Source organism: Indicator indicator, chromosome 5 (assembly GCF_027791375.1).
Source record: "Indicator indicator isolate 239-I01 chromosome 5, UM_Iind_1.1, whole genome shotgun sequence".
NCBI lineage: Eukaryota > Metazoa > Chordata > Aves > Piciformes > Indicatoridae > Indicator > Indicator indicator.
The window spans coordinates 37,021,392-37,047,511 of NC_072014.1; the positions used below are offsets into that span (position 1 = coordinate 37,021,392).

Below are 26,120 nucleotides of genomic sequence, written 5' to 3' on the forward strand. Positions count from 1 at the left end.
GTGTAGGTGGTGTATCCTCTCGAGTTCAGGGAGTGAAACTGCTCGTGGAAACTGTGGATCATGACGGGAGGGGAGGAAAGATGCTGTGCTGTTTTGGTGGGAGGCCAAGGAGCCAGGAGAATCTGTCGGTATTGGGCAGCACTGCGTCCAGGGTGCTTGAGGGTGCTTCTGCCTTGTTGTGTGGACAGTTGTGTTGAGACAGGGCTTGCAGCCTTGGCTTGCTGGATTCATTGTGATCTGGTTGCTCAGTCCTTGGCTCACCTGGTATTAAGTGTATACATAATATGCTTTGTGTTTAAGTGACCAGGAATTGTTGATATTAGCCATGCTTAGGAAGCTGGGGAGGAGGAAGAGGAATCAAGGCAGTGGATTCTAAGAATGGGAATGTAAGCTTAGAGGGGGACAGCAGGGTAAACTAGAGGTAACTGTTTTTTGGGGATGTGGGTAACTGCCCAGCTTGCTGTGGGACAGGAAGGCAAGTCTGTTTAGTAGCTTTGGGACTATGGTCATTTCCAATCAGCAGGTGTTGGTATTAAATGCAGATCTGTGAAGCTGTCCTGCCAAACCTCCCAAGGAGGGAGTCTGTGAAGATCAAATGGCCCTGCTTTGGCTAAAACTGATAGAGCAGGGCTACAATAACAAACACCCAACTTCAAAACAGCTTTTGAAGGCCAGAGTCAGGAACATGGCAATCCCTCAGTGAAACTTCTCAAAGGGGTCATTGGAAAGCATCTTCAATGTGTGGTGGAAGACCAGCTTGGTGCAATCTTTGACTTCAGCTGCTTTTCCAGCAGAGCTTCCTCTGGGCTGTTTTGGACAACAGTCTTTGAAATGCTGATGATAGGACTGCAGAAAGTAGATGTTATAATCCATACTGCATGCAGCAGGAACCAAGTATGATGTTTTCCTTGCAATTTATTGGGGGTTTTTTATTATTTCATAAGGATGTACGTTATTTTCCCAGAGCCTACAGAAGTTTAGTGGAGACCAAACCCAGTAAACCCAATTTAATGTGAATTATTCTTTAAGTTCCTATATTAAAAAACACTTTTTAAGAAACTGTTTGTGAACAGGCAAATGGTTAACATATATAATTTCTAACAGCTTATGTTTGCTCTAAATCCTGATTCACCAACTAACAATCTCTTTGTTGTGGAAACTCTTAAATGTTTAAAAACATACTGTTTCTAAGCTCTGTCTGTAATGCTTTTATTTTATCACTCACACTTGAAATAGTTCTCCAGACTTTGAAATGACTCTGTGTGTGTTTTATGTGACTAGAAAACCTGGTGGTTCCTATAAGAAATGGCCTTTACAGCCAGAAGTATAAACCTGTTGACTACAAACATCTATATGAACTTGCTGCAGCAGAAAAAATGGTATCTGCAGAAATTCAGTTAAAGGTATGATGTTTTTGTGCTGTTTGTAATGGGAATGATTTAAAAATGCAGTGATTGTGTTTCTTTTCCCTGCCCCAGGGAATCTGGGAATGAACAACAATAACAAATTGCTGTGACAGTGTTCAGCAAAAAAGGGCAAAGGATGAGAGTTTCTCACAGTTAGGGTTATGCTGATTTGGACATTATTAATGTCCAAGTGTGGAGTTCCTTTGAATCAAGAGATTCCAAATGTGTGAGGTTTCTGTTTCTTAAAAAGACAGGAAAAGAAGTTGTATTCAAGTGCTTTGAGGAAAGTAATCCAGACTCATTACATGAACTATTCAAAATGCTGGGTGATGAAGAATTTAGGGGAATAAATGGAAAGGGGATGTTGATCCAGAAAGAAATAAACCAAAAGGATATGAAGAGAGGATTTCAAGAAGTCAAGCTGAGGTAGATCTTGAAAAGAAAATTAAGAGGGAGTTTTTAGCCCTAAAATGTGAAGTGTAGAGCTAGATAGAGAGGTACAAATAGCTGCAGCATGACCCAGGTGGTAAATAATAAGATAGTCTACTTAATATGAGTGAAGTTTAATAAAAACTTCATTTTTATCAAGAATGATGATTTATAATATGTGGATAAAACAAGATCACCACCAGAACTGAAGCAGCAGCAGAAGTTGGGGCTGTCAAGCTGGAAAGAAGACCAAGTACAAATTTTACTTGGCCATGTCAGCTCTGGGGTACCTTGTTTATCTGCAACACTTTTTGCCTGCTCCATTGTTGTAGCCAGCAGGGTTGGATCTGGCCTGGTTCATTAGCTTGGGTTTGATGCTCAAGACAAACAATGTCTTCAGAGGCACATTTGGTGGAGACACAGCTAAGCTCCCACATGCCATGACAACCTAACTCTTGGGTCCTGCTGCAGATCAGAGTGGAGCTGTTCAGATATCTTTGTGGCACACTTCTGGGATAGGTAGTTTCAGCAGTCGTGGCCCTGAGCTGGCTGCTGCTGGTTGCTGTGGAGGTTCCAGTGACACTGACCAGCTGCTGTGTGACACTGTGCTGTTGGCAGTCAGACTGGAGTGGGTTCTGAGACCTACAGTGGCTTTGAGAGCAGCCAGACCTTGCTGGGTAGAAGCAGCCTGGAGGTAGCTTTTAAAAACTGTTGTGCTGGAGCATCATCATGAAGTGTCTTGCTTCCCAGGCTGTCCTCTGAATGTGTATCTCCTGTCTCGTCAGTCTCAGTTGCATGCAGCACTGGAGAAATAATGATTTTTTAAAGATTTATTTATTATTATTATTGCTACTGTTATTTTTAATTTTGTGCCATTCTGACAAGGTGGTTCTGATCACTTCCAACGTTACCTACAAACACAGGGAAAACATTGAATATTTTTGGCAACAAGCTCCTTAAACAGCAACCCCAAATGTATGGGAAGGCTTGGTGTCATCCACAAACTAGCTAGGGGTGCATTGATCCCACAAGAAGACTCCAACCTCTCTGGAGCATGTCTTGCTGGCTATGGGTGTTCACAGTTGTGTGGAAATAGTTTCTAGACCAACATTCTATGCTATGGAGTGGTCACAGGATCACAGGATGTCAGGGGTTGGAAGGGACACAATTAGATCATTGAGTCCAACCCCCGTGCCAGAGCAGGACCATACAATCTAGCTCAGGTCACAGAGGAATGCATCCATGACAGGCCTTGAAAGTCTCCAGAGAAGGAGACTCCACGACAGCTCTGGGGAGCAGCCTGTTCCAGTGCTCTGTGACCCTTACAGTAAAGAAGTTCCCTCTTGTGTTGAGGTGGAACCTCCTGTGCTGCAGCTTACATCCATCGCTCCTTGTCCTATCCCAGGGTGCAACTGAGCAGAGCCTGTCCCCTCCCTCCTGACACTCAGCCCTCAGATATTTATAAACATTTATTAAATCCCCTTTCAGTCTTCTCTTCTCCAGACTAAAAAGCCCCAGGTCCCTCAGCCTCTCCTCATAAGGCACATGCTCCAGTCCCCAATACGTGTGAGCTGCTTTTAGTGTACAACTGCTTCACTGCTGAGTGTTAGGTGGCTAAAAAACATCATCACCTTTACAGGAAGAAGTGTGAAACTGACAGATTCACATTCAGCTGAAATAGTTCCTTTAGGCTGAGAGACAAAAAAAACAAGAGGGGAGGGAAATGGCAGATTCAAAACAGTTCCTTGCAGCAGGAATGTTACCTGAGTGCTTGTTCAGGAAACTGCAACTCCAGCAAGGGTAACACCATTTGTGTGCTTAACCTGTGCTAGCCTGGCCATTTATTGTCTCTCCTGTCCTTGGCTGTTCCTCTGAGCAGGATGGCCTTTGGAATCAAAGGCTGCACTGAAGTGTGTGGAAAACATGCCAAATGCAGTGCCTGAAGTATTCCTGTGTGGATAGCTGGGAGACCTGATCAGATGATGTCTCTGATGCGTATAAAATATAATTGAGAGTCTTCATTCAGACAGGATTGCAGAGTTCAAAAGAAAATCTGCTGGAGAAACATGGGATTATGATGAAGTTCTGCCCTAGGTGATCCTGCTTTGGCGCAGAGGAGGTTGGACTCAGTCTCTGGAGGTCTCCTCCAACCCTTAATGTTCTGTGTGATTCTAACAACCCCCAAATTTCTTTAAATGTCTAAAACATATTTAGAAAGTCTTTGAACAAGAGCTGTGAAACGAGCTCTGTTGGTTGGTAACGTCACCCTGTGCTCCTTTGTTCTGATGCTGTTTCTTAAATCTCAGTACGTGGAATATGTAGAAGCATCATTTACTAGCTCAGTCTTCTGTCCTGAAGCCTTGCAACAAACCAAGGGGTTGCTCATGAAGCTTCTCTTCATATTTAAAATAGAAAAGGGTGACAGTGAATGAAAGCAAAAATACCTACTTCCTTTATAGCATTGTTCCCTTTAATGCAGGTTAAGTATAATAGAGCAAAAGCTCTGGCAGATGTTTCCTCCTAGATTGGCAGTGCAAAATTCTACTGAATTCATTCAAGCTTTAAACTAATTTGTCATCATCTTTTGGTGTTTCACCTTTTCAAGCCTTTTCCAGTTGAGTAGGTAGTAAAATAGATGTGCTGAAAGCTCCACAGAATAGAATGTGTGCCCACCTATTCCCTTTGTTGCTGATTCAGGCTCTCCATGTTCTGAGTGCTGGGTTGCTCCCCCACTGAGGCAGAGCCAGAGCAGCAAATGGTGAATCAGCTGCTGGCTGCCTAAGAAAGAAAAATGCAACACCTACAGGAAAAAAAGAAAAAGCTAATACTGCAGCAGCTATACATAAATGTCATTGCTGTTAAAATAATCTAAAATCATTTCAGTTTGAGAATGGATTTAAAGATGTGTGTAATTTCAAATGGCTTTAAATATAGCACTTTGTTTGCTAAGTTTGCTCTTAAGCACCTAATGATGAGAGGAAGCAATAAGTAACTTTTTAAACGTGAAGATATGTAAGCAATAAAGATAAGGAGACATTATCTTTGATTGAAAAGCATTGTAATGTGCTGATGGAAGGCGTAAACCAGGTGTTCCCAAGCTCTCCCATGGTACAGTCACACGCAGGCCTTCCTATCAACCCCTTGTTTCTCATTCACTGTCCTCTCCATAGCCCCTGCTGCAGCTTCTTACCCAGGTGACACCACTAAAGCAGGGCTGCTGTAAAGCCACAGTGGGTTCACCACCTTCTACTTGTGGTTCCTCTTTATGTGATGGTCTAGCAACCAGCTGTATTCAACCAGGCTTCTTAATCTCGGCTTCATGTGAGAGGTGTAAGTGTTTCTAGCTTCAGCGTTTCAGGTGTTCTGCTTTAAAGTAAGGTTTTAGCTTTGGTGGTGGGTGAAGGAGGGGCTGTGCTTTGAGAAGTGATGGGATTCTTGCTTACCTGTGTCAGTGCTGCAGAGCAGTTGTAGAGCTCCCCTTGGAGCAGCCTGCTGGTACCACCTGCCTGGCCACGGAGGGCACAGACAGCATGTCTGGAGGGGTTTGCTTTTGCGTCCTGCATGTGAACACAGAGCAGGTGAAGTTTGGTTTATTCCAGCTGTTTGCAGGCAGGAAAGGTGGCTGAGCATTTCAAACAGATTGCTTCCACCTGAGCCAAGTGGAGAACCAGCATTTGTGACTCAGAAGGTTCTTTCTTTCCTAAACTAGACCAGGGAGAAACAAGTGAAGATGTCACTCCAGTAGTAACCTAGGCCAAGAGATTGCAATTTTTTTCTTGTCTTCCTACTATTCTGCAGCAGAATGTGTCTGTAGGAAGTATGGGGAGGAGAAGTGAAGGGGGCTTTGTGTGAATTGTGGGAGCCCCTGGAGTCAGAAGGGGGTTTGCCACTAGGAGTTGCCTGGGGCAGGTGATGTGGGGGAAGGCAGTGGCAAGGCAGCAAAAAGGGAAGGAGCAGGAAGAGCGCCAGTTCTGAACTGAAATGCTGCTTTGTCCTGAGGATCCATTGAGAGGCCAGAACACAGTTGTGATGGCAGGAGGTTCAGAGAGAACTGACTTGTCTCAGGGGCTTCTGGCAGCCAATCTTCTTCTGATCTTTTTTCCTGCATTGTTGCTTGGCCAGAGTCATCTGGCTACCGCCTCATCAGCCTTTCCCTGACTGCTTTTCCTCTAGTTCAAGCAGGAACTCCATCTGTCTCAAAAGCAAGTATTTCTATTTCATCTGTGGTTGGAAGCAATGTTTTTGTGAAGCCCTTAGACAGTTTCAGAGCCTCTTTAATTGGATACATTTTGAAAAAAGCACTCTTTTAGTAATCAATTTTTGAAATTCTTTTAGCTGGCAGAGATGCTTTCTCCCCCTTTCATCTTCCCACCTGTAAGGAGGTGATTTTTTTTTTCTCATACTCATCTTTCCCCCTTCACCTCCTGGGAAATAGGGATGGGGGGAAAAAAAGGAGAAAAAGGGGAAGAAGAACATGGACTGCTTTTTTTTTTTCCACTTTCTTTTCTCATTTAATTGGGATTTGAAATGGATTTTTTTTTTTTCATGAAAACTGGTTAGATATGAACCTGTTCTCTAGAAGAAACACAGTTTGGAATAAAGCTTTTAGGTTCACTGTTCTGTAGCTAAAACCTTCCACATGAAGGCAATTGATAAAGCTATTGAATAGATTCCAAACACTTACAAGCTTTAATTTTTTTTCCCCTGCAGATTAAAAAAAACAGGCAAGTTTTAAAAAATAAAAAAGAGCAAATGCTGCTGAAACAGCACCAGCAAGTGTGGTGGCAAGAGCATAAAAGATTGAGTGAGAACAGGTAAGAGCTGAGGAATCTTAATTAGCCATTGTTAGAGAAAGTCTTCAGTGAACAGATTCTGGTGTGACACCCTTGATTCAAGAGGCATTGAGAGGAAAAGATTAAAATACCTGAACTGGAGATATTTTTTTGTGCATGGTGTGAGAGTTGTGACCTGCATTGAAAGGAATATGAAGACATAAAGAGAGCACACAAAAGCAGGGGAGAACAAAATGGATGATGTTCTGCATGCACCTCTCTGTGATGATCTCATGTATTTGTGAGAGCAGCAGAGGTTTCCAGACACTTTCTTCAGAGTCTCCCTGGGTGTGCATATTGAGTACACCCAACAGGCAGCTTTGGTATTGATTTTTTTTTTTCTGTTAGCTTGTGTATTGTATGTACAGCAGATCCACAAAAGCATTTTTTGCTCAGAGGAGGCAGCGTCTTCTATGCCACCTTCATGTCCAAGTCCTGCACTTCACACCTTCCCAGGCAAATTTACTTTATTAGAGTATTTGAGGCTTATCGTTCTTGAAGACTTCATGAATAAGAAATTAAAGCTTCTGTAAAACTCTTTCATACCTTCCAGGCAAAAAGCAGAAGCAGAAATAAAGACTTTTCTTGATGAAGAAAGCCATAAGCACAACTTTTTTGTCGATATGAGAGACTTGGGTAAGAATTTTTTATTAATTTTGACTATAACAAGTAAGACATTATCTTGATTACTTGAGTTTTAAAATGCCCCTCTCGACAGGTGTAGATTAGAAAGCACAGTGCTGTATAACATTTTGTGTGTTTGAGAAAGCTTTCTGTTTGATTTTTTGGATCTAGAGCATCGCTTATCAAAGGAGCGGGCTGCGTTCCGAGGAGATACTGTAGCTCCTATCTGGCAGCTGAGGGAGCAGTTGAAATCCAGGCTGTCTGAAATGCTGTCTTGCCTGAAAGCTAAGATCAATCCAGCTGAGATGTTACAGCAAGTTGGTATTTTAACTTTGCTTTGACAATTTATTATCACAGTATATTTAGCACTTCGTTTTTATGTAATGCTTGGAGAGTGTAACTGACATTCAGAGCATCCAGTAACCTCTCTACTTGCCACAGTGTAAATCACTGAAGTCTGTACAAGCTGTGCAGGACTGGGAATCAGGCTCTTGGTTACTAAAAGAAGAGCTTTCCTGCTGAAACACGACAAAAGAAGTAACAGTAATCTGTTTCATCAACTAGATCAAATTTGTGAAGAAGCACCAGAAAGCAATCTTGGAACTCCTTAGCCATGAAAGCCTGGCTTTGGAAAGAGAGCTTGAGGACTATAAAACAAAAGTAAGCAAGCTTTGTAAGCTTAATTGGCAAGGTGTGTTTGAGAGAGAAAATACAATGCAGGGTAGTCTGAGCAGCGTTTTTTCATCGCAGGCATTAGCACATTCTTTTGAAGAGATAAATGGAGTTTGCCTTGAAGTTCCTTCAGCCCTCCTGTCTTTGGAATGCCCCTACCCTGATCTGAAGACCTTGGTTATCAGTGAATACCAAAAGCTTGCCAGCGGCTTCTGGTCTAAGCTCCAGGAGATCGACCAGCAGTTAGAAGTTTTACATAGGTAATGATGTCTGGCTTGGGGTTTCTTTTTGCCGGGTGTAAAGTACATGGCTATGATGTGTTTTGTAACCTACAGGTGCTGCAGTTGCCTTTGCTATTAGAGTTGGTTCTAACTTCTGAGAGCCAAGAGCTCTGTCCTGCTCTCTGGGGCTAGACAGCCCAGGGGAACTGAGGCAGTCCCTTCCAAAGCTCTCATCTGAAATGATCAGTGAAAAGTTCTGGGGATTAAAGAACCAACAGTCTGCTGTGCATCAAATGTCCTCTTCATGTGCCCTCGTATGAATAAAAATGATTCTTTCTGTGTGGTAATTACTCTCAAATGTATGCTAGGAAAAAGGAGTCTTTCTGAGAGAGAGCTAGAATGTTTTTATCTATAAAGCAGATAAACAGACCATTTTTTTTCACAAGTTTTGGATCACTGCAGTAATTCTCTTAAAGAAATGTAAGAAGGGTATGTAGCTTGGATTCAGAATAACCAAAAAGGAGGAGAAAATTTTCTGCTAACTAAAATGTTTGTAGAAATGCCTCAAATATTTATAATGATCAAGAAGTGTAACATTACCTGCATGGCTATAGACTGTTGTGCCAGGGGAGGCATAGGCTGGATATTAGGAGGAAGTTCTTTACAGAGAGAGAGATTGGCCATTGGAATGGGCTGCCCAGGGAGGTGGTGGAGTCACCATCCCTGGAGGTGTTCAAGAGAAGCCTGGATGAGGCACTTAGTGCCATGGTCTGGTTGATTGGATAGGGCTGGGTGGTAGGTTGGACTGGATGATCTTGGAGGTCTCTTCCAACCTGGTTGATTCTATAGCTTAGCTTTGCTGTGTTCAAAGCCAGGTCGGATGGCACCTTAAGCGACCTGGTCTAGTAGGAGGTGTCCCTGCCCATGGCAGGGGGTGGGAACTAGATCATCTTTAAGGTCCCTTCCAAACCAAACCATTCTGTGATTCTGCTGAGGCTAACTTGAGTCTGGAGATGCTGACCTGCAGATACTGGAGCAGCCCTGAATTCTTTTTACTATCTCCTCATACTCCTCTGGCTTAGAATGGCATCAGGCTTTAAGAAGACTAATAGGAAGGTTAGTAGAATTGTTTGAAGCCTGGGCAGAAGAAAGTGGAGAGAGCAGGAAAGTCCTGAAGTTTCTTGGGTAAAACAATTACATGCTGCTTCTAAATCTCCCTCTTCCTCCGTGTGCACCAACAGCACTGCTCTTAAATCTCCTGCCACTGCTGCTGAAGCATTTTGGGGGTGCTGGAGCAGGTGTAAGGTGTTGGATCCCATAGGAAGGGATGTGTTATAATCTACTTAGGGTTGTATTAACTGTACAGATATTCTGTAGGTGGTTCTTCTTCTGTTACCTGACACTGTGGGAGCTGTAAGAACACAATACTTATTAAAATTGTTCTGATCTTTCACATAGTTATAACATTTGTTAAATAACAGGTGGCAAGTTTACAGCAGTTCCTTTGCTCTCTGGTATTTGGTTACAGTTGCTGTTATGGAAGAAGCTTTGACAACCTATGTGAGAAAATCTCTGACAAATGTTAAATCATTAAATATGCACAAAGTCTTTCTAGTGGTTTTAATTAAAAGTGGGTTGGTGTTCATGATCAACACAACTTGGGAGAAAACTCATACATTTAAATCCCTTGATCCACACAGCATGTGTGCTACTGAATAATAGACAAACAGCCATGGAGGTGACAGAATCTATGAAAAAGGCTGGAAAATCTACTGTGGTCTTTTCATTGATCACACACCAGGTTTGAATTGGGTTCCTGAGTTAGCTAATTCTGCACTGGTAATTAAGCACCCTCAAGACTTAAACTACCATATTTGTAAGGGAAAGAAAAATCAGTGGTGGGCATGAAAGTATGCAGTGGTACTTTGAAGGAATTAAGTTCTGATATCTAGGCAAGAAAAAGGAAATGAATGTAGCTGAAAGAAGTGCCTGGTGTTGGTGGCTGTGTCAGCAATCTGCTGATGGGATGTGAGGGTAGGTTGTGTAGGAAAACTGACCCCGTTTGGACCAGTGCCTGACAGTTATTGTTAGCTGCAGATGCATGAAATCATAAATGAACCACCAGCAATGTCTGAGGCATTTTATTTAAAGATAGATCTTGGTCTCTGGCTTGTTTGCCTTCCAATCTCCAAATCTTTAATCATAGAATTGTCAGGGCTGGAGAGGCCCTCAAGGATCATCTAGTTCCAACTCCCTGCCATGGGCAAGACATCTCACACTAGATCAGGTTGCTCAGAGACCCATCCAGCCTGGCCTTCAAACCGACAGGGATGGGGCTTTTACTATCTTCCTGGGCAACCTGTTCCAGTGTCTCACCACCCTTACGGTGAAGAACTTCTTCCTAGCATCCAATCTGAATCTACCCACTTCCAGTTTTGCTCCATTCCCCCCAGTGCTATCAGTACTTGACACGCTAAAAAATCCCTCCCCAGCTTTCTTGTAGTAGGCCCCCTTCAGATACTGGAAGGCTACAAGAAGGTCTCCTTGGAGCTTTTTCCTCTGCAAACTGAGTAGCCCCAACTCTTTCAGTCTGTCTCCATAGCAGAGGAGCTCCATCCCTCTGATCATCCCCATGGCCCTTCTCTGGACATGTTCCAGCATGTCCAGATCTTTCCTGTAAGCAGGGGTTCCAGAACTGGATGCAGTGCTCCAGGTGGGGTCTCCCCAGAGTGAAGCAGAGGGAGGGAATCACCTCCCTTGACCTGCTGGCCACACTCCTCTTGCTGCAGCCCAGGATGTGGTTGGCTTTCTGGCTGCAGGTGCACACTGACAGCTCATCCTCATCCATTCTGGTCCACATGCACCCCCAAGTCCTTTTTGTCAGGGCTGCTCTCAAGCCAGTCCCTGCCCAGCCTATATCAGTGCTTGGGATTGTCCCAACTCAGATGCAGGACCCTGTACTTGGTCTTGTTGAACTTCAGGAGGTTGGCCTGGGGCTACCTCTCCAGCCTTCAAGGTCCCTCTGGATGGCATGTGTTGCTCATTTTTGTTTCTGTGGTTTTATGCAAAGCAATGATAAAATGTGTTTTCCATGAAGAAAAGCAAGACTTTGTTCTTGTACTATTGCTTACTTCCAAAAAAATCTGAGTTTTGTGAAGGACACCACACTCTTTGTCACTTCTTACACTTACATGGACTAATTTGCATGCAAATATGTTATGGGTTTGCCTTGTGGTTTAAGTGTTCTATAATTCATCAAGCTAACTTTGATCCAGCAATCCTGTCAAGAATTGAGTGGCAGGTTTGTGACCTTGGTGTGTATCCACTGTACTGATGAATGCAGCCTTAACGAAGCCTTTGCAATTATCATCACTGCTCTGTGCCCGGAGATACCAAACAGGCTCCTGCAATATGTTATTTTTCTCACTTCTGTGATTTGTTCAGTAGAACAATTATGATAACATAACTTAGTCACTTTGAGGATTCTCTATCATTCTTCCTCTCCTGTCACATGCTTGAATGTACAGTAAAGAGACCTGAAGTTGATAGCAGCCTTCTGGTGTTCCACACCTTGTTGTTCAACTGCTCAGATTGTCTGAGCAAAGAGTAGGGAAAATGTACACAGAATTTCCAAATTAAGATCAGAATACAGTAATATTCTGCCATATTCTTTGTGTGGATCCAAGCTAGTGGAGGGTAGATTTAGATTAGACCTTAGGAAGAAATTCTTCCCCATGAGGGTGGTGAGACACTGGCACAGGTTGCCCAGGGAGGTGGTGGAAGCCTCATTACTGGAGGTTTTTGCAGCCAGGCTGGATGTGGCTGTGAGCAACCTGCTGTAGTGTGAGGTGTCCCTGCCCATGGCAGGGGGGTTGGAACTAGGTGGTCTTTGAGGTCCCTTCCAACCCCAACAATTCTGTGATTCTGTGCTTTCCAGCCCTTCTGAAATGTGTATTACAGCATTTATTGCTTTCAGAAAGGAAGACTTTGGTTGTTGGGGTTTTTTTTCCCAAGCATAATATGGGATGTTTTATATTCTAAATTAGCTGCTTTTGCTGCTGCTAAGAACCAGATGTCTGTGTTTGAGAAATACCCAAGCCCTGAGTTATCCCATGAGATGTGAATTTGGAAGGGATGTGTTTGCTGTAGCTGGTGACTCTCTAAACACCATTACTTTTTTTTTTTTTTTTTTTGGGGGGGGTGAATGGTTTCTAAGGAGTTCTGAATTATTTAGCCAACTGAAGGATGAATGGAGTATGGCGTGTTCAGCCCTGTACCCTCTCTAGCAGCCATTCAGGGGTATTAGGATTAAGTCCAGAAAATTCAGTTCCTCTTTTCAGGCCTCTTCCCAGGATGTTTCTGGTACAACAATCAGTGACTGACATAATTAATGGTCAGGGAGGTTAACATCTCACTTGGTGGCATCGTGGCTGTCTGTGTGCCTGGAGGTTCCACAGGAGTATCCATCGCTGTTGCAAAGGGTCTGGGGAGGTGGTTCCAGGGTGGAGAGGGGACCTTTCCTTCCCAGTTGTCTGTATTCCTTAGCATGTGTGAAGCCAGAGATGACTGCAGGGTGAATCTGTTTCAAAGGAAGCAGCTGCCTCAGGGCCGTGGAGCACAAGACAATTGCTGTGTTTCGGTTCTGACACAAAATAAAGATGGCTCTGTTTTCTAGCAGAATGATACATGGAAGGAAAGCAAGCACTCCATTGCAAATTCAGGTCATGCTTTCAGCCTTGTGAAAGTTTGTCAATATCTTGACAGTGAATAAGCCTGATATCAGCCTAAATATTCCTGTAAATGTGTTGGCACTGCTCGAACTCATCCGAGATTAGCTCTTCCTTTCTGGAATTTTACAGCCGTTGAAGGGAGGCACATCTTGAGGGCAGGCAGGCAAGCTAGTTTGGAATTCTCCTCACATTGAATGGGTATGAATACACTGGGCTGAATCATGCTGCCTTTTTTTCTTTTTGGCTGTTTGTCTCTGAACAGCTGACAAAATCTCAGCCCAGCTGACAAATTCTGGCACAGCTGACAAACCAAGGCAGTGGCAGTCAGTTTGTCTGGGCTTACAATAAACTACTTGTGGCTTTAGCTATAGCTCACCGCTCCCCAGTGTGTCTTCCACAGACCTTGGTTTTCTCCGTCTTGTCCCCGAGGTGTGCAGAGATCCCTTGCTAGCTGGCTGTTAGAGGAACAGACAAGTCAGAGGGAAGGGTCAGATATGGGAGGCAGAAATCACCAGGCTGGCCTTCAGAGCACAGAATCTGCAGCTTTCCCTGCTCTCGAGTCCATGGCACAATGTTTCCTGACCAGGCTGTATCTTACTCTGCCTTAGACAGAGACCTGCGTTCCTTCACAAGCCTGTATGGCCAGAAATATCTAAGGCAGATTGTTAGGAAAGAGAATCTCAGCTCTTAGACCTGTCTCATTGCTGTCACCAAAGTAAGGTTTCAAGCAGCACCATACTGAGGGCTACCAGGACTCCCAGAAGAGGATTACTGATTTCTTTCAGAAGTTGCAAAGAAGTAGTTTGAGATCCAACCCCTACTTTAGTAAACGTTCTCTAGGATGGTTGGTACTCTCTCTGAGTAAAGGCTAGCAGGGGGTTATGGCAGTTCTCCTAACAGACAAATAAAATATTGGGGCTGAAAAGACAAGGATGCCAGATGCTTTCTTGGGGGAGGTGGGGGGAAAGTATTTTTCTACTCAGTTCATCATGAGTAGGAACAGTTGCAGTGGAAGAGATTTAAATTGTAGCAAAGAATAATTAATTGGTTCATTAAAGGTATTCTTCAGAAAGCCTATATCTCAGAACATCAATCTATGACACAGAGATTCTAAAATTAATAAATGAACTGATTTCATAGAAAAGCTCCCTCTAGAGAAAAATGAAGAGTTTAAAACATTAATTTCAGAGGATCAGCTGCATGAGGTTTTTCTTAGAGGCAGTAAATTCTTGTCTTTGGAGAACTGTGCCTGCTGTTGGAGCACTGCAGCTTGAAAGCTGTAAGATATTGCTGCAGCAGTTCCCTCTGTGAAGGATTCCTGAGCCCTATTTCACTTTCTGGGGCACTACTTCTTCTTTAGACTTAGCTTATGAAAAACACTGGGCTCAGGCATCCATATTCTCTGTCTGGCTTGGGAGATGTAAGCAGTCACCTGCAAGGAAACATTTCCATGGCCATTCTGCCTTTGCTGCTGTCATTTCACTTGCATTGGCTGCAGCATTTACTTGGTAGCTGACGGTCGCTGCAAATAAACTTTTTCTTTTTTAACAGGAGCTCAATCTTTTCTCTCCCTCCTTTCAAAGCCACCTCCGTTTCTGGCTGGCTGCAACAGCAGTGAGCTGGGCCCTAGAAATGGTTTGTCAGAGATTTCATGCAATTTATAAGAAGAAAAAGGGAAGTAAGTGGCAAGTATGAATAATACCTATCTATCTTGTGCAACTTGCAGAGGGAAGCAATCTCCTTCCACAGCTTTATTAATTTTAGCTAACTAATGATTCTCCAAGACAGTGTTATTAGTATAGTGCTGCTACTTCTAAATCTGTATCTGCAGAAGGATGAGGAGCTCCACTGTAGGAGCTTGCAGTGCTGTGCCCTGACACATTCCCATACAGTGATGTTTGAAGTCTGGGGAGGCAAGATAAGGTGTGATGGAGTGATAAGACTTTATACACTCTGCTCACCACCCTGGGAGAGTGAACTGTGAGCTGCCTGCTCAAAGTTTGGGCTTGCTCTTGAGTTCTGTTTTTTTGCTGGCTGTGTTTTGTGAATTATTCTAGAGCTGCCAACAAATGCAGACTGTGAACCCTTCTCCTGTGTGGAAAAGCAAACACCAAAGTGTCAGTGTGTGCTCTTTGTCTTAAGGACACCTCAGGCTTTTTCAAAGCTATTTTTTCACGTGTCGCTTTCATTTTACTCTACTGATAAACAGAAAAGCTCCTCAGGAGCGCTACCAGAGTGGACCAGCCAAGAGTTAGTGCTTCCTGTTTCCTACAAAAACCCCTTCCATGACTGGACTCTCTCTGTGTATAACCCAAACATCGTTATTGCAGAACTCTGCTTTGTTGTTTTGGTTTGAGGTTGGTTTGTTTGTTTATTTGGTGGGGGGGTGGGAGAGTTTGTAGCACTGATAGTGTTATTGGAGCATATCAAAGGAGGTAGGAGGCAGTTTCTCCTTATCTGGCCATCTTTATTATGGTGCTACTTGCACAAAAGGCAAGAGTAACTCCTAACATTTATTCAAAGAAAAACAAAATACAGAAACAGTACACAGAGAGTCTGAGAAACGAGGTGTTCATGCCTAGGGAATAGTAGCTGTAATGTTTCCCCAAGCTTGGCTCTCATTCAGTAGCCACCATTCTGATCCTGGAATGATGATTCTGTGTTGAAAATGTTAGAGTAGGATAAGAATGTTTGTTGGTTTTCTTATTTTTTTTTTTCCCCCTGAAAGTCAGAGGATGAAGAATGGAAGTGGGGAGGAAGGAACCTCTGATTACTAGCTGTATCCAGAGAGGTGAGAGGGCTGCTGGCTCAGGAAGTCCCAGAGCTGCAAACAGTTGGAGGCTGCAGGAATTTTTCTGGGGGGAAGGGCAGAGTCATATAATTACCTTGCTTTAATTTTCCCTAAGCTTTTAGTCACCTCTGAAAACAGGTCAGTGGGATGGAGAGACCTTTTGGTCTGACTCAGTGCTGCTGCAACAAAAGCCTGGCGTTAATCCCTCCAAGGCCCAGGGTCAGATTGAGGGTGAAATCTAATCTGCTACACCCAAACCTGTGATGCTGTGCTTTGGGTTTATGTTCCTTCTTGCTACCCAAATTTCTGAAATGCATGGATGCTGCTGATTGCTGCACCTACTGTTTTGGCAAGTTCTCAATCTTAGGCTTTGCTGATGAGGCTAGGGGTGTCAGAGTTGCTTTGTAAACTGGTTTCTCCTTTAGCTACATCCAGATACCATCACTTCACATCACCTTGTGATCACTTATTTAGTGCTCAGTGATAGAGACTGATCATCATCTCCCTTTGCATGTTGTGTTTTCTGTCTGGTGTGACTGCTCACTAATGTCACAGGTTTGGGAAAGTTGATATCACTCCTCCATGAAAAGACAGCTTAAGAAAGGAACCATTCACTTGAATGGTGGCACAACAAATGATTGTGTTAGAAAAGCAATATAGGTTTGCTTTGTTTAATTAGTCAATCAAAATTATCTATGGCACAGCAATGTGCCCTGTGGCTAAGAAGGCCAATGGTATCCTGGGGTGCATTAGTACAACTGTGTTCAGCAAGTCTAGGGAGGTTCTTGTCTCCTTCTGCTTTGCCCTGGTGAGACCACACCTGCCATACTGTGTCCAGTTTTGGGCTCCCCAAACCAAGAAAGACAGGGATCTACTGGAGAGGGCCCAATGATGAGCTACAGGAGTGATTAAGGGACTTGAACATCTCTCCTATAAAGACAGACTGAGAGAAGTGGGACTGTTCAGTCTGGAGAAGAGAAGGCTGAGAGGAGACCTTATTACTGTCTATAAATATATGAGAGGTGGGTGCCAAGAGGAAGAGGACAGGCTCTTTTCAGTAGTGCCTGGTAGTAGGACAAGGAAAAATGGATATAAGCTAGAACACAGAAAGTTCCACCTCAACATGGGGAGAAACTTCTTTGCTGTGAGGTTGACAGAGCACTGGAGCAGGTTGCCCAGAGAGGTTGTGGAGTCTCTTTCTCTGGAGACTTTGAAAGACAACCTGAATGTGTTCCTGTGTGGCCTGCCCTAGGTGATCCTGCTTTGGCAGGGGGGGTTGGACCTGAAGATCTCTGGAGGTCTGTTCCACCTCCCAACATTCTATGATTCTGAGATTTCTCATCTCTGCTCCAGCCTGCAGTTCGCAGAGGCAGGGTTGTGAGCCTACTGAAAGGTCAGGTTTGTAGAAATCCTTCTCCCTTCTGATGTTCTGCTGGGGCTGACTGGTTTGCATTTCTACAGGAATATTGACTGGAAGGAAGAGGATCAGTGGGTTTTCCAGACTGTTATCAGTCAGTATCCAAGTGATCTCCAGAGGAGGAGGACTTTGTACCTGGACGTGCTGCAGAGATACCTTCCTCACAAATCTCGGCGTGACCTGGTCAGTGTCCCTTCAAATCAGATCACTTCTTACTTAAACCATGAGCTGAACGCATGCATTAGAGAATGTTTAGCCAAGCTGGGGGCTTCTTTATGTCTTAACTATAGCTTTGGTTCTGCACAGAGAAGAAAGGATGTCCCTGTCTCCAAAATGCATGAACTTGAAACCTTGTCAGAGGATCACAGGATGTTAGAGATTGGAAGGGACCTCTGAAGATTATTGAGTTCAACCCCCTCCCTGCCAGAGCAGGACCATAGAATCTAGGACAGGTCACAAAGGAATGCATCCAGATGGGTCTGGAAAGTCTCCAGAGGAGGAGACTCCACCACCCCTCTGGGCAGCCTGTTCCAGTGCTCTGTGACCCTCACACTGAAGAACTTCCTCCTCATGTTGAGGTGCAAGCTCCTGTACTGGAGTTTATTACAGAATCACAGAATCAATAAGATGGGAAAAGACCTCAAGGATCATCAAGTCCAACCTGTCACCCAAGACCTCATGACTGCTAAACCATGGCACCAAGTGCTATGTCCAGTCCCCTCTTGAACACCTCCAGGGATGGTGACTCCACCACCTCCCTGGGCAGCCCATTCCAATGGCCAACCACTCTCTCTGTGAAGAACTTTCTCCTCACCTCCAGCCTAAACTTCCCCTTGTCCTATCACAGGGTGCACCAGAGAAGTGCCTGTCCCCTCCCTCTTGACCCCTCAGCCCTCAGATATTTATGAACATGTATTAAATCCCCTCTCAGTCTTCTCCAGACTAAAGAGCCCCAGGTCTCTTAGCCTTTTCTAGGGCAGTGCTCCAGTCCCTTCCTCATCCTGGTAGCTCTCTGTTGGACTCTCTCCAGCAGATCCCTGTCCCTCTTGAACTGGGGAGCCCAGACCTGGATGCAATATTCCAGGTGTGGCTTCACCAAGGCAGAGTAGAGGGGGAGGAGAACCTCCCTGGATCTGCTGGCCACTCTCCTCCAGGGTTGTCACTTCTTCAGAGTGAGCAGTGTGGAGATGTTACGGCTCCACACGCTCTTGCTGCCAAACTCACCGCGTTAATTGCTTGGCGTTGCTTCTGCTGTACAGCTTTATTGTTCTGCCATGCTCTGCTGCTTCTGGTGTTTGTTTTTTTATGAGGATCTACAGCACTGTCTCCCTGTCTAGGAACAGTTATTTTAATTGCTCTGTGGCACATATATAGCAGGAAGAGGGAAGTTATCTCCTGTTCTCAGGGAGAGGCTATTTTTATATGCCTAGCGCCTTTCACATTGATTGCTGATTCCTCTCACACTCCGCAGTGAATGAGCATAGAGCAGCTAATAGAGAAACCTATTTCAAGGCCAGAACACTTCAGGATGTTCATAAGTAAAGCAGGGAGGCTTTTTTTATCTTGGCATGTATTTTTAGACCGTCTACTTGCTAGTGTTTGAGGAGTTCCTGGTGCAAAGGAGGGGTGACAGCCAAGTGGTACTGATCATTAGCATAGTTTCACCAACAATGAACTTTAAGGGTATTTGAGAATTTTGTCTGTGAGAACTGGGCTAAATAACTCTGTGCCTTGTACAGGGTAGTTGTGTTTTAAACATAGCCATTTATTGATTCTTTGAAGGTTCATTTAAGATTTCAGATTTCTAAATTTAAAAATCACAATTCAGTATTGAATTGGTGGCTCTTAGTGTGTGTGTGTTGGCATGACAGATATAGGAATGTTAAAACAGCACTAAGATCTATTCTTAAAATGCTTGTGCTACATGAGGATGCTGTTTGTGCTACATGAGAATGGTGCTTGGAGCCTTCTGTGCCTTCTGTCTGGAGAAGACTGGATCAGTGGACAAGCACAGTGCTTGATCCAGTAGCAGGTCCTCAAAGAGAGGACTCTCTTCAGAAGTGCAAACTCTCCACCCCATTTCTTGCTTACATTTGGCTTAGCTTTAGGTCTTGCTGGGTTTGTGGCAGCAGCAAAGGCAATGTGATCTGATTCGATGGCCAGCATGCATTTGACCAAATAGGAGCTCCAGAGGTAGTGGTACAACTTGATCTTCATCCAGCTATGAGCTGATAGGACTGTCTGTGAGCTAGGCACCAGATGAGTCAGCATCCCTGTGGTCCCCTGCCCAAAGCCTGTAAATCAGCATCAGGAATGGTGCCTTTGACACTTGGGAGCAGATAGTCATCACTAGAACCTCCTTCATCCCTGTAACTTGTATTTTTTAGCCATGCAAGACAGATTCATGACTTAACTGCCTCAGTCTCTGCAGCCTTACCTGTTACTACTTCTGTTGAAGTCTTGAACATTCTCAAGAATGTCACTGAATGAGGCCAAAAAGGTGTATTTAAGATCAAATACCTTTTTTGTTAGGTGGTGGCAGCAGGCTGCTTGCCAAGATAGGAATTGATTTCCAAATCTCCTGTTAGGAAAGAAAAAAATAAAGCTTATTGTCACCTGTACAGCATCTGTACAACTCCTTTAATTGGTGCTCTCTTTATAGAGCATCACCCAGCCTCATCTTGCTGCAAGTGCTGGGTAGCTCTGCAGATGCATTAAAAGGCCCTCCCCCTTGCACTTGATGTGCTGTAGGGCAGGAAGGAGCCACTACATTGCATTTTTTTCCTACTGCAGAAGCACGGCTCAAAAGAGAGCAGTGGGACATCAGGTTACTGAAATGTCCTGTGGCACAGGGAAGGCTGGAGCGATGCCACTGCTGACCAACCTGGGCAGCTGGCAGCATGCCTGGCAGGATACTTCTGGGCCCTAAGTTGTGGATTCCATAGGCATATTGAATATACAGCAATGAAATCCATCACAGAATCGACCAGGTTGGAAGAGACCTCCAAGATCATCAAGTCCAACCAATCACCCAACCCTAACTAATCAACTAGACCATGACACTAAGTGCCTCATCCAGTCTCTTCTTAAACACCTCCAGGGATGTTGACTCCTCCACCTCCCTGGGCAGCCCATTCCAACAGCCAATCTCTCTTTCTGTGAAGAACTGTCTCCTCATCTTGAGCCTAAACATCCCCTGCACAGCTTGAGACTGTGTCCTCTTGTTCTGTCACTGGTTGCCTGGGAGAAGAGACCAACCCCCACCTGTCTACAGCCTCCCTTCAGGTAGTTGTAGAGAGCAATAAGGTCTCACCCGAGCCTCTTCTTCTCCAGGCTGAACACCCCCAGCTCCCTCAGCCTCTCCTCAAAGGGCTGCTCTCCAGACACCTCCCCAGCTTTGTTGCCCTTTTCTGGACATGTTTGAGCAACTCAACATCTTTCTTAACTTGAGGAGCCCAGAACTGGACACAGTACTCAAGGTGTGGCCTAACCAGTGCTAAGTGTAGGGGCAGAATGACTTCCCTGCTCCTGCTGGCCACACTATTCCTGATCCTGGCCAGGATGCCTTTGGCCTTCTTGGCCACCTGGGCACACTGCTGGCTCATGTTCAGCTGCTGTCAACCAGTACCCCCTGGTCCCTTTCTGCCTGGCTGCTCTCCAACCACTCTGCCCCCAGCCTGTAGCACTGCATGGGGTTGTTGTGGCCGAAGTGCAGCACCTGGCACTTAGACTGTTAAATCTTATGCCGTTACTGTCAAGGTTTACCAAAATACCTAGAACTGTTTTATTAATCCACAGGCTTTAAAGCTCTCTGACATGCTTTGTGTCTGCAGGTTGCTCATGAGAAGGCCTGGGACCGGTGCCACTTTGCCAGGAGCCAGCGCAGGGCCGTGGTGCTGGGCTGGGCTCAGGCCAGGGAAGCCTTTCTGCTGCGGGCAGCGGCCACCGCCGCCGAAGCCTCTGCTGCCCAGGAGGCAGAGGTGCTGCTGGCCCACAGCAGGCAAAAGCAGCAGCAGCTTTGTGCTGAGCTGAAAGCAAAGGTGGGTTCAGTCAGGAAGGCACCACCTCCAAGTCTGTATGCACAAAATGAAGTTACAGTGTGTAAGTGGAGGTAAGCTAACCGAAGCTCACTGTCATCATCCTCTTTCTGCTGTCCTCTGATGGGATTGTTTGGGGCAGGTGGGGAAAGGAACAAACTGTAATCAGCTGGCAGAGAGCAGTCTGTCTGTGAACATTATGATTGTGAAGCAAATTATTTTGAAGATGCTCAGTTTCATTACCAGGAAGAATCCCTGTTAGTGTTTCAGTCAACCCTTGAACTCAGTTTGTCATCTTTTGATTAAGAATTTGGTTACCTAGCACACTTTTAGGCCTTACAGTGAATTTCATACTTTGTATAAACTGCAGTCACAGTTATTTTGATGGATTTTGAGCACATTGGAGAGTTTGAGCTGCATTTCAGTATTGGAAGAACAAGATTCTGCAGTTTGCATTATGAAAAACTCTGAGCCAGCTGCAGGAGGAGAGGTCTGGCATCATACTCCTTGTGTTCCTTTGTAACATTGGCAAATCACAAAATACTTGTGTGTTTCTGTGTCTTCCTCAGGAAACTGGGACTGATATCTGTACTTGACTGATTGATAGTTTGTCATTGTTGTTAACACTAGAATGCCCAAAAGTGGCTGCAAAACATTCCATTCATCACCACTGCCACAGCTTTTTAGATTTAACACTGGTCTGCTTTCAGGGTAATAATGAATATCTGCCTTCCCTTCTGTTTAATTGCAAGAATGCTTTCTAAGACCTCACCAAGTGGATCCCATAACTTGTTTGCCCTTGTTACAATGGAGAGCTACCAGGATGATGCACTGGAGCATGTGCCTGATGAGGAGAGGCTGAGAGCCCTGGGGCTTTTTAGTCTGGAGAAGACTGAGAGGGGATTTAATAAATGTTTATAAATATCTGAGGGCTGGGGGTCAAGAGGGAGAGGACAGGCTCTGCTCAGTGCACTCTGTGACAGGACAAGGGATAATGGATATAAACTACAGCACAGGAGGTTTCACCTCAATGTGAGGAGGAATTTCTTCACTCTGAGGGTCGCAGAGTACTGGAACAGGCTCCCCAGAGAGGTTAGGGAGTCTCCTTCTCTGGAGACTTTCCAGACCCATCTGGATGCATTCCTGTGTGACTTGTGCTAGATTCTGTGGTCCTGCTCTGGCAGGGGGGTTGAACTCGATAATCTTTGGAGGTCCCTTCCAACCCCTAACATCCTGTGAGCCTGTGTTACAGGAGTTTCACAATATTCTGAAAGGTGATTTTACTGTGCTAACAGGTGGGGAAAAAAGGTAAAAATACCTGGCTTGTTGTTGGTGGATTTTGTTGGTTTGTTTTGGGTTGTTTGGGTTTTGTTTGTTTGGGGTTTTTTGTTTGTTTGCAGGTTTTGGTTATTCTGTTTTTTTGCAGGGTGTGGAGGGTATTTGGGGCTTTGTTGGGGTTTTTCCTTTTTGTTTTTTTTTTTTTTTTTTTCCCTCTGTGTAAGACACTAGAATAAAACAGGAGGAGCCTGGACAGAAGAGGAAGGGTTATGATGTTGATGCCTTAGGCATTTGTAATGGGAGTCACATTTCTGGGCATGAAAGGCATGTTGAGATCTGCTTCAAATCTGCTCTGTGATTTTGCCCTTGCACAGAGTTTCAACATCTGAACATTTACACACTGTGCTCTTCTCACTTCACCAACAGTATCTCTGCTGAACCCTTGTTTTAAGTGGAATGCTAAACACTTGATTTTGGTTTCCTACCAGCAGAAAACTACAGTAAGAACTGTTTGTGATGAAGATTTTTTTTGTTGCTGGCTTTTCAATCAAAGCACCTTCTGTCTCCTGTTCCTGGAGCTGCTCTGTCATAGGAAGGTTTGAATCTAAACATGTCAGGGTTAGAAGCTGTCTGGGCTTGACTGAGTGGGGAGTACCCCATTTTAACTCCTGCAGTAGACTTCCCTGGAGCCACGTGGAGTAGTAGCGGTTCTCCAGAGTTAGGGAGAAAGGGGGTGGAGTGGGGTAGTTTGGGTTTTGTTTTTGCTTTTTTCCCTAGGCATCCCTTTCTGGACCTCCTGTGTGCCTCTTACCTGCACAGAGCTGGAAGGGCTGTTTGCTCCAGAACCAAATCAATCTTTTTTATTATTTTTTAATTCCCTGCAAAAAGTAACTAGTGCTGGAGTACTTAGGTTGTCTCCATGGAGCTTAAGATTCTCACTGGTGCACTGAATGATGTCTGAAAGTTTTCTGCATTCTGACATCCTGTTTCCAGTGACCTGGAACTGTTTGAAACTTAAACCTATTAGGCCCACACTTTTCAAGGGCTGCTTTCAAAGGTGGCTTTGTTAAAATGTTCAGTATTTGAACAAAAACAATTCACCTGTTTCCCAGAAGAAAGGAATGAAAAAGCTTCATTTTTTTTTTTTTATTAAAGGAGGATATTGTTGTGACCTTGTTTTGATCAGCTCTGCAGCTGAAAGGGCTGGAGGACGGAAGCTGAAGTTGAGCAAGGAGCTAGGTGGCTTTCAGAGGGATTATTCTGAATGTATCCATAGGTTTTGTTTGGATTCCATGGGTATATATGCCTTTGAAACCCCAGACTTCACCCAGGTAGAGTTCATCTTACAACCTTGTCTTTCTGCTCCTCTGAAGTGTGCAGCTACAGAAAGTCACATAAGGGAAGGCAGCTGTTGGCAGCCATCAGGGAAAATATAACTCTCAGTCTAGTGAGCTAATTTACACTGATAAAACCCATCCTGACCAGGATGTGTGAGACAGGGTAAAAAGTGAATCTGTCACTAAGGGAAGGAGTGTAGAGCTGGAAAGCAGAGATTTCTCACTTTGTCTTTTTGGCCAGTAATTGCCTTAATTCTTTTTGCATTTCAGTAAGTTTGTCATAAGAAAATCTTAACTTGTATCACTTTGCCAGGGGGGGAAATGTAAAACTCGTGAAGAGTTTGTAGCCTGAATGGGAGATGCAGGTCTCCTGCAGTCTGCCAGCAGGTCTGTGTGCCTCTTTCAACAGCTGTGAATAAAGCTGTGACACGCACACACACACTCACTCTAAGATACAGAAGCAGGTCTAGAAATGCAAAGGATTGTTAGATCCTTTTTGCAGACAAAAGATGCAGAAATACATTAAAATCACCAAAATTAACCAGCAGCTGTTAATGATAGAGTGAGAGAAGACTAGACTCTGAATGATACCTTTAGTTTAGCTTCCTACTGGTAAACCACGTGGCCTGCTCACTTGTCTGGTTGCAAAGGGATATCTCCCTGTAAATTCCTCTGCTGCTTTGAGTTTGTGGGGGGTTTTTAAGAGTTTTTTTTCTTTCTTTGTGTGTGAAAATCAGTTTGTTCCTAATTGCAGTACAGGTTGAGCAATGCAGAAGAGAAAGGAAATGGTCATGTGTGCAGGCTGTGCATTCTGTTATTGTTGCAATAACCATATGCTGTCACCTAACTTTTGTATAGCTCTTTTCATCTGCCTACACCCAACCAAAGGCAAAGCAAACAGACTAAAGAAAACATGATTTAAAGCTGTTTTAAACGTGCTTGAAGCAGTTGTGCCATCAGTGAGACTCTAGGCCTTGACTGGCAAGGGATGATTACAATTAAAAAGTAAAGCAGCAGAGAAGTTGAAGTTTATTGCAGTTTTTACCTGGGGAAAGAACTTTCAAGTCTTTATTCCATGTTCCATCTCACAGAAGATCAATGTGTGTCCTTTACAGAAATCAGAGTCTCTAAGGAGGAGTTGTGAAACAATTCAAGAAGCTCAGGTGAAATAACTCATGAGGGCCATATGGAGTGGAAGTCATTGGAGTGAAATCAAGTGTGAAATGGATGATGCTAGTGGGAATGCACTGGACATTCTTAAAGAGGAAATGTTCCTGGTCCAGGCCTTTAACAGCCTTGTTTGCCATGGGGAACCAAACTGAACAAAGCCATGACAGGTTTATACCTTGGGTGATCAAGAGTCACTCCTGCTTCGTGTGCTTTATGCTGTGTGGTTATGGAGACACAGTTGGGAAGGACGAGGAGCCACGCAGAGCCACATGCCCCAGGGAAGTGGGCAAGGGGACATGGAAGCATTCTGTGTGCTGCTTTCCATTCTTCTTGAGGACATTATCACAACTGTATGCTTAATTTTATGTGCTGGGCATAAAACTGCAAGGGTTTGGTAAGAGGGCTGCAGGGTACCCTGTGTGGGAGGAGACTGTGGACTGACCTGTCAGCTCAGAGATTCGTTTAAACAACTCACTGCACCCCAAAACTTCAGCCAGACAGAGGAGCACATAGTGCTTCACCCTGAGAGGTGTCTCAGTTGTTTACCAGGCTGCCAGAAGGATCTTTGGTATCTTTGAGGCTTCTTTCTCAAGTCTAATTGAAATTGTCCAGTGATCCCCAGAATTACTTGAGGATGGGCAGCTGGGCAAGCAGGCAGCTCGTGCTACCCTGTTTGCTTAGGGGAATTCTCTCCTTCCTTCAGCTAGGAAAGGGGTACCTTAGACAAGCAAAATAATGAGCATTAACATTCTGCAGAAGCAGTGAAGGATCAGAGGAGCTCTTTGTGCACCTGCAGAGGGGACTAGAAGAGACATTGCCTTGTATGAATGGGCAGCACATTTAACTCAACAGTTGTAAGCAGAAATGTGGCTTGCTTGGGGCTAGGCAGGTCTGAGTATTTCAGCCTGCATGAGATTTTTAAACACAGGAATAAGATGTTGGTGCTCCCATTGTCAGGAACAGAAAGATGTGAATGGTGCTAGCTGAGAAGAGAAAGGAGATAGAAGGACAAGCTGTGAGAAGCAGTTTGTTCACAGTGAGCAAAGCTGTTGTGATGTGCTTGCAGCTCCAGGAAGCTAGAACAAGTTCTGTACTGGATCATGGGGTTTGTAGGTACCAGCCCCTGTGACTGGGCTTCCTAGGTGGAAGCAGTGCATCTTTTTACTCCTCATCTTA

General features: G+C 44.5%; 1 protein-coding gene across 1 annotated transcript in view; it reads left to right on the forward strand.

Moving 5' to 3' along the window:
- Positions 1 to 878: 878 nt before the first annotated feature.
- CCDC148 (coiled-coil domain containing 148) overlaps positions 879 to 26,120 on the forward strand; it is a 54,990-nt gene continuing 29,748 nt past the window's right edge. The window contains exons 1-9 of the mRNA XM_054381262.1: positions 879 to 894; positions 1,282 to 1,403; positions 6,546 to 6,649; positions 7,221 to 7,303; positions 7,463 to 7,608; positions 7,856 to 7,951; positions 8,042 to 8,223; positions 17,167 to 17,305; positions 20,956 to 21,162. Coding sequence (XP_054237237.1) covers positions 879 to 894; positions 1,282 to 1,403; positions 6,546 to 6,649; positions 7,221 to 7,303; positions 7,463 to 7,608; positions 7,856 to 7,951; positions 8,042 to 8,223; positions 17,167 to 17,305; positions 20,956 to 21,162 — 1,095 coding nt within the window. The remainder of the gene's footprint in view (positions 895 to 1,281; positions 1,404 to 6,545; positions 6,650 to 7,220; positions 7,304 to 7,462; positions 7,609 to 7,855; positions 7,952 to 8,041; positions 8,224 to 17,166; positions 17,306 to 20,955; positions 21,163 to 26,120) is intronic.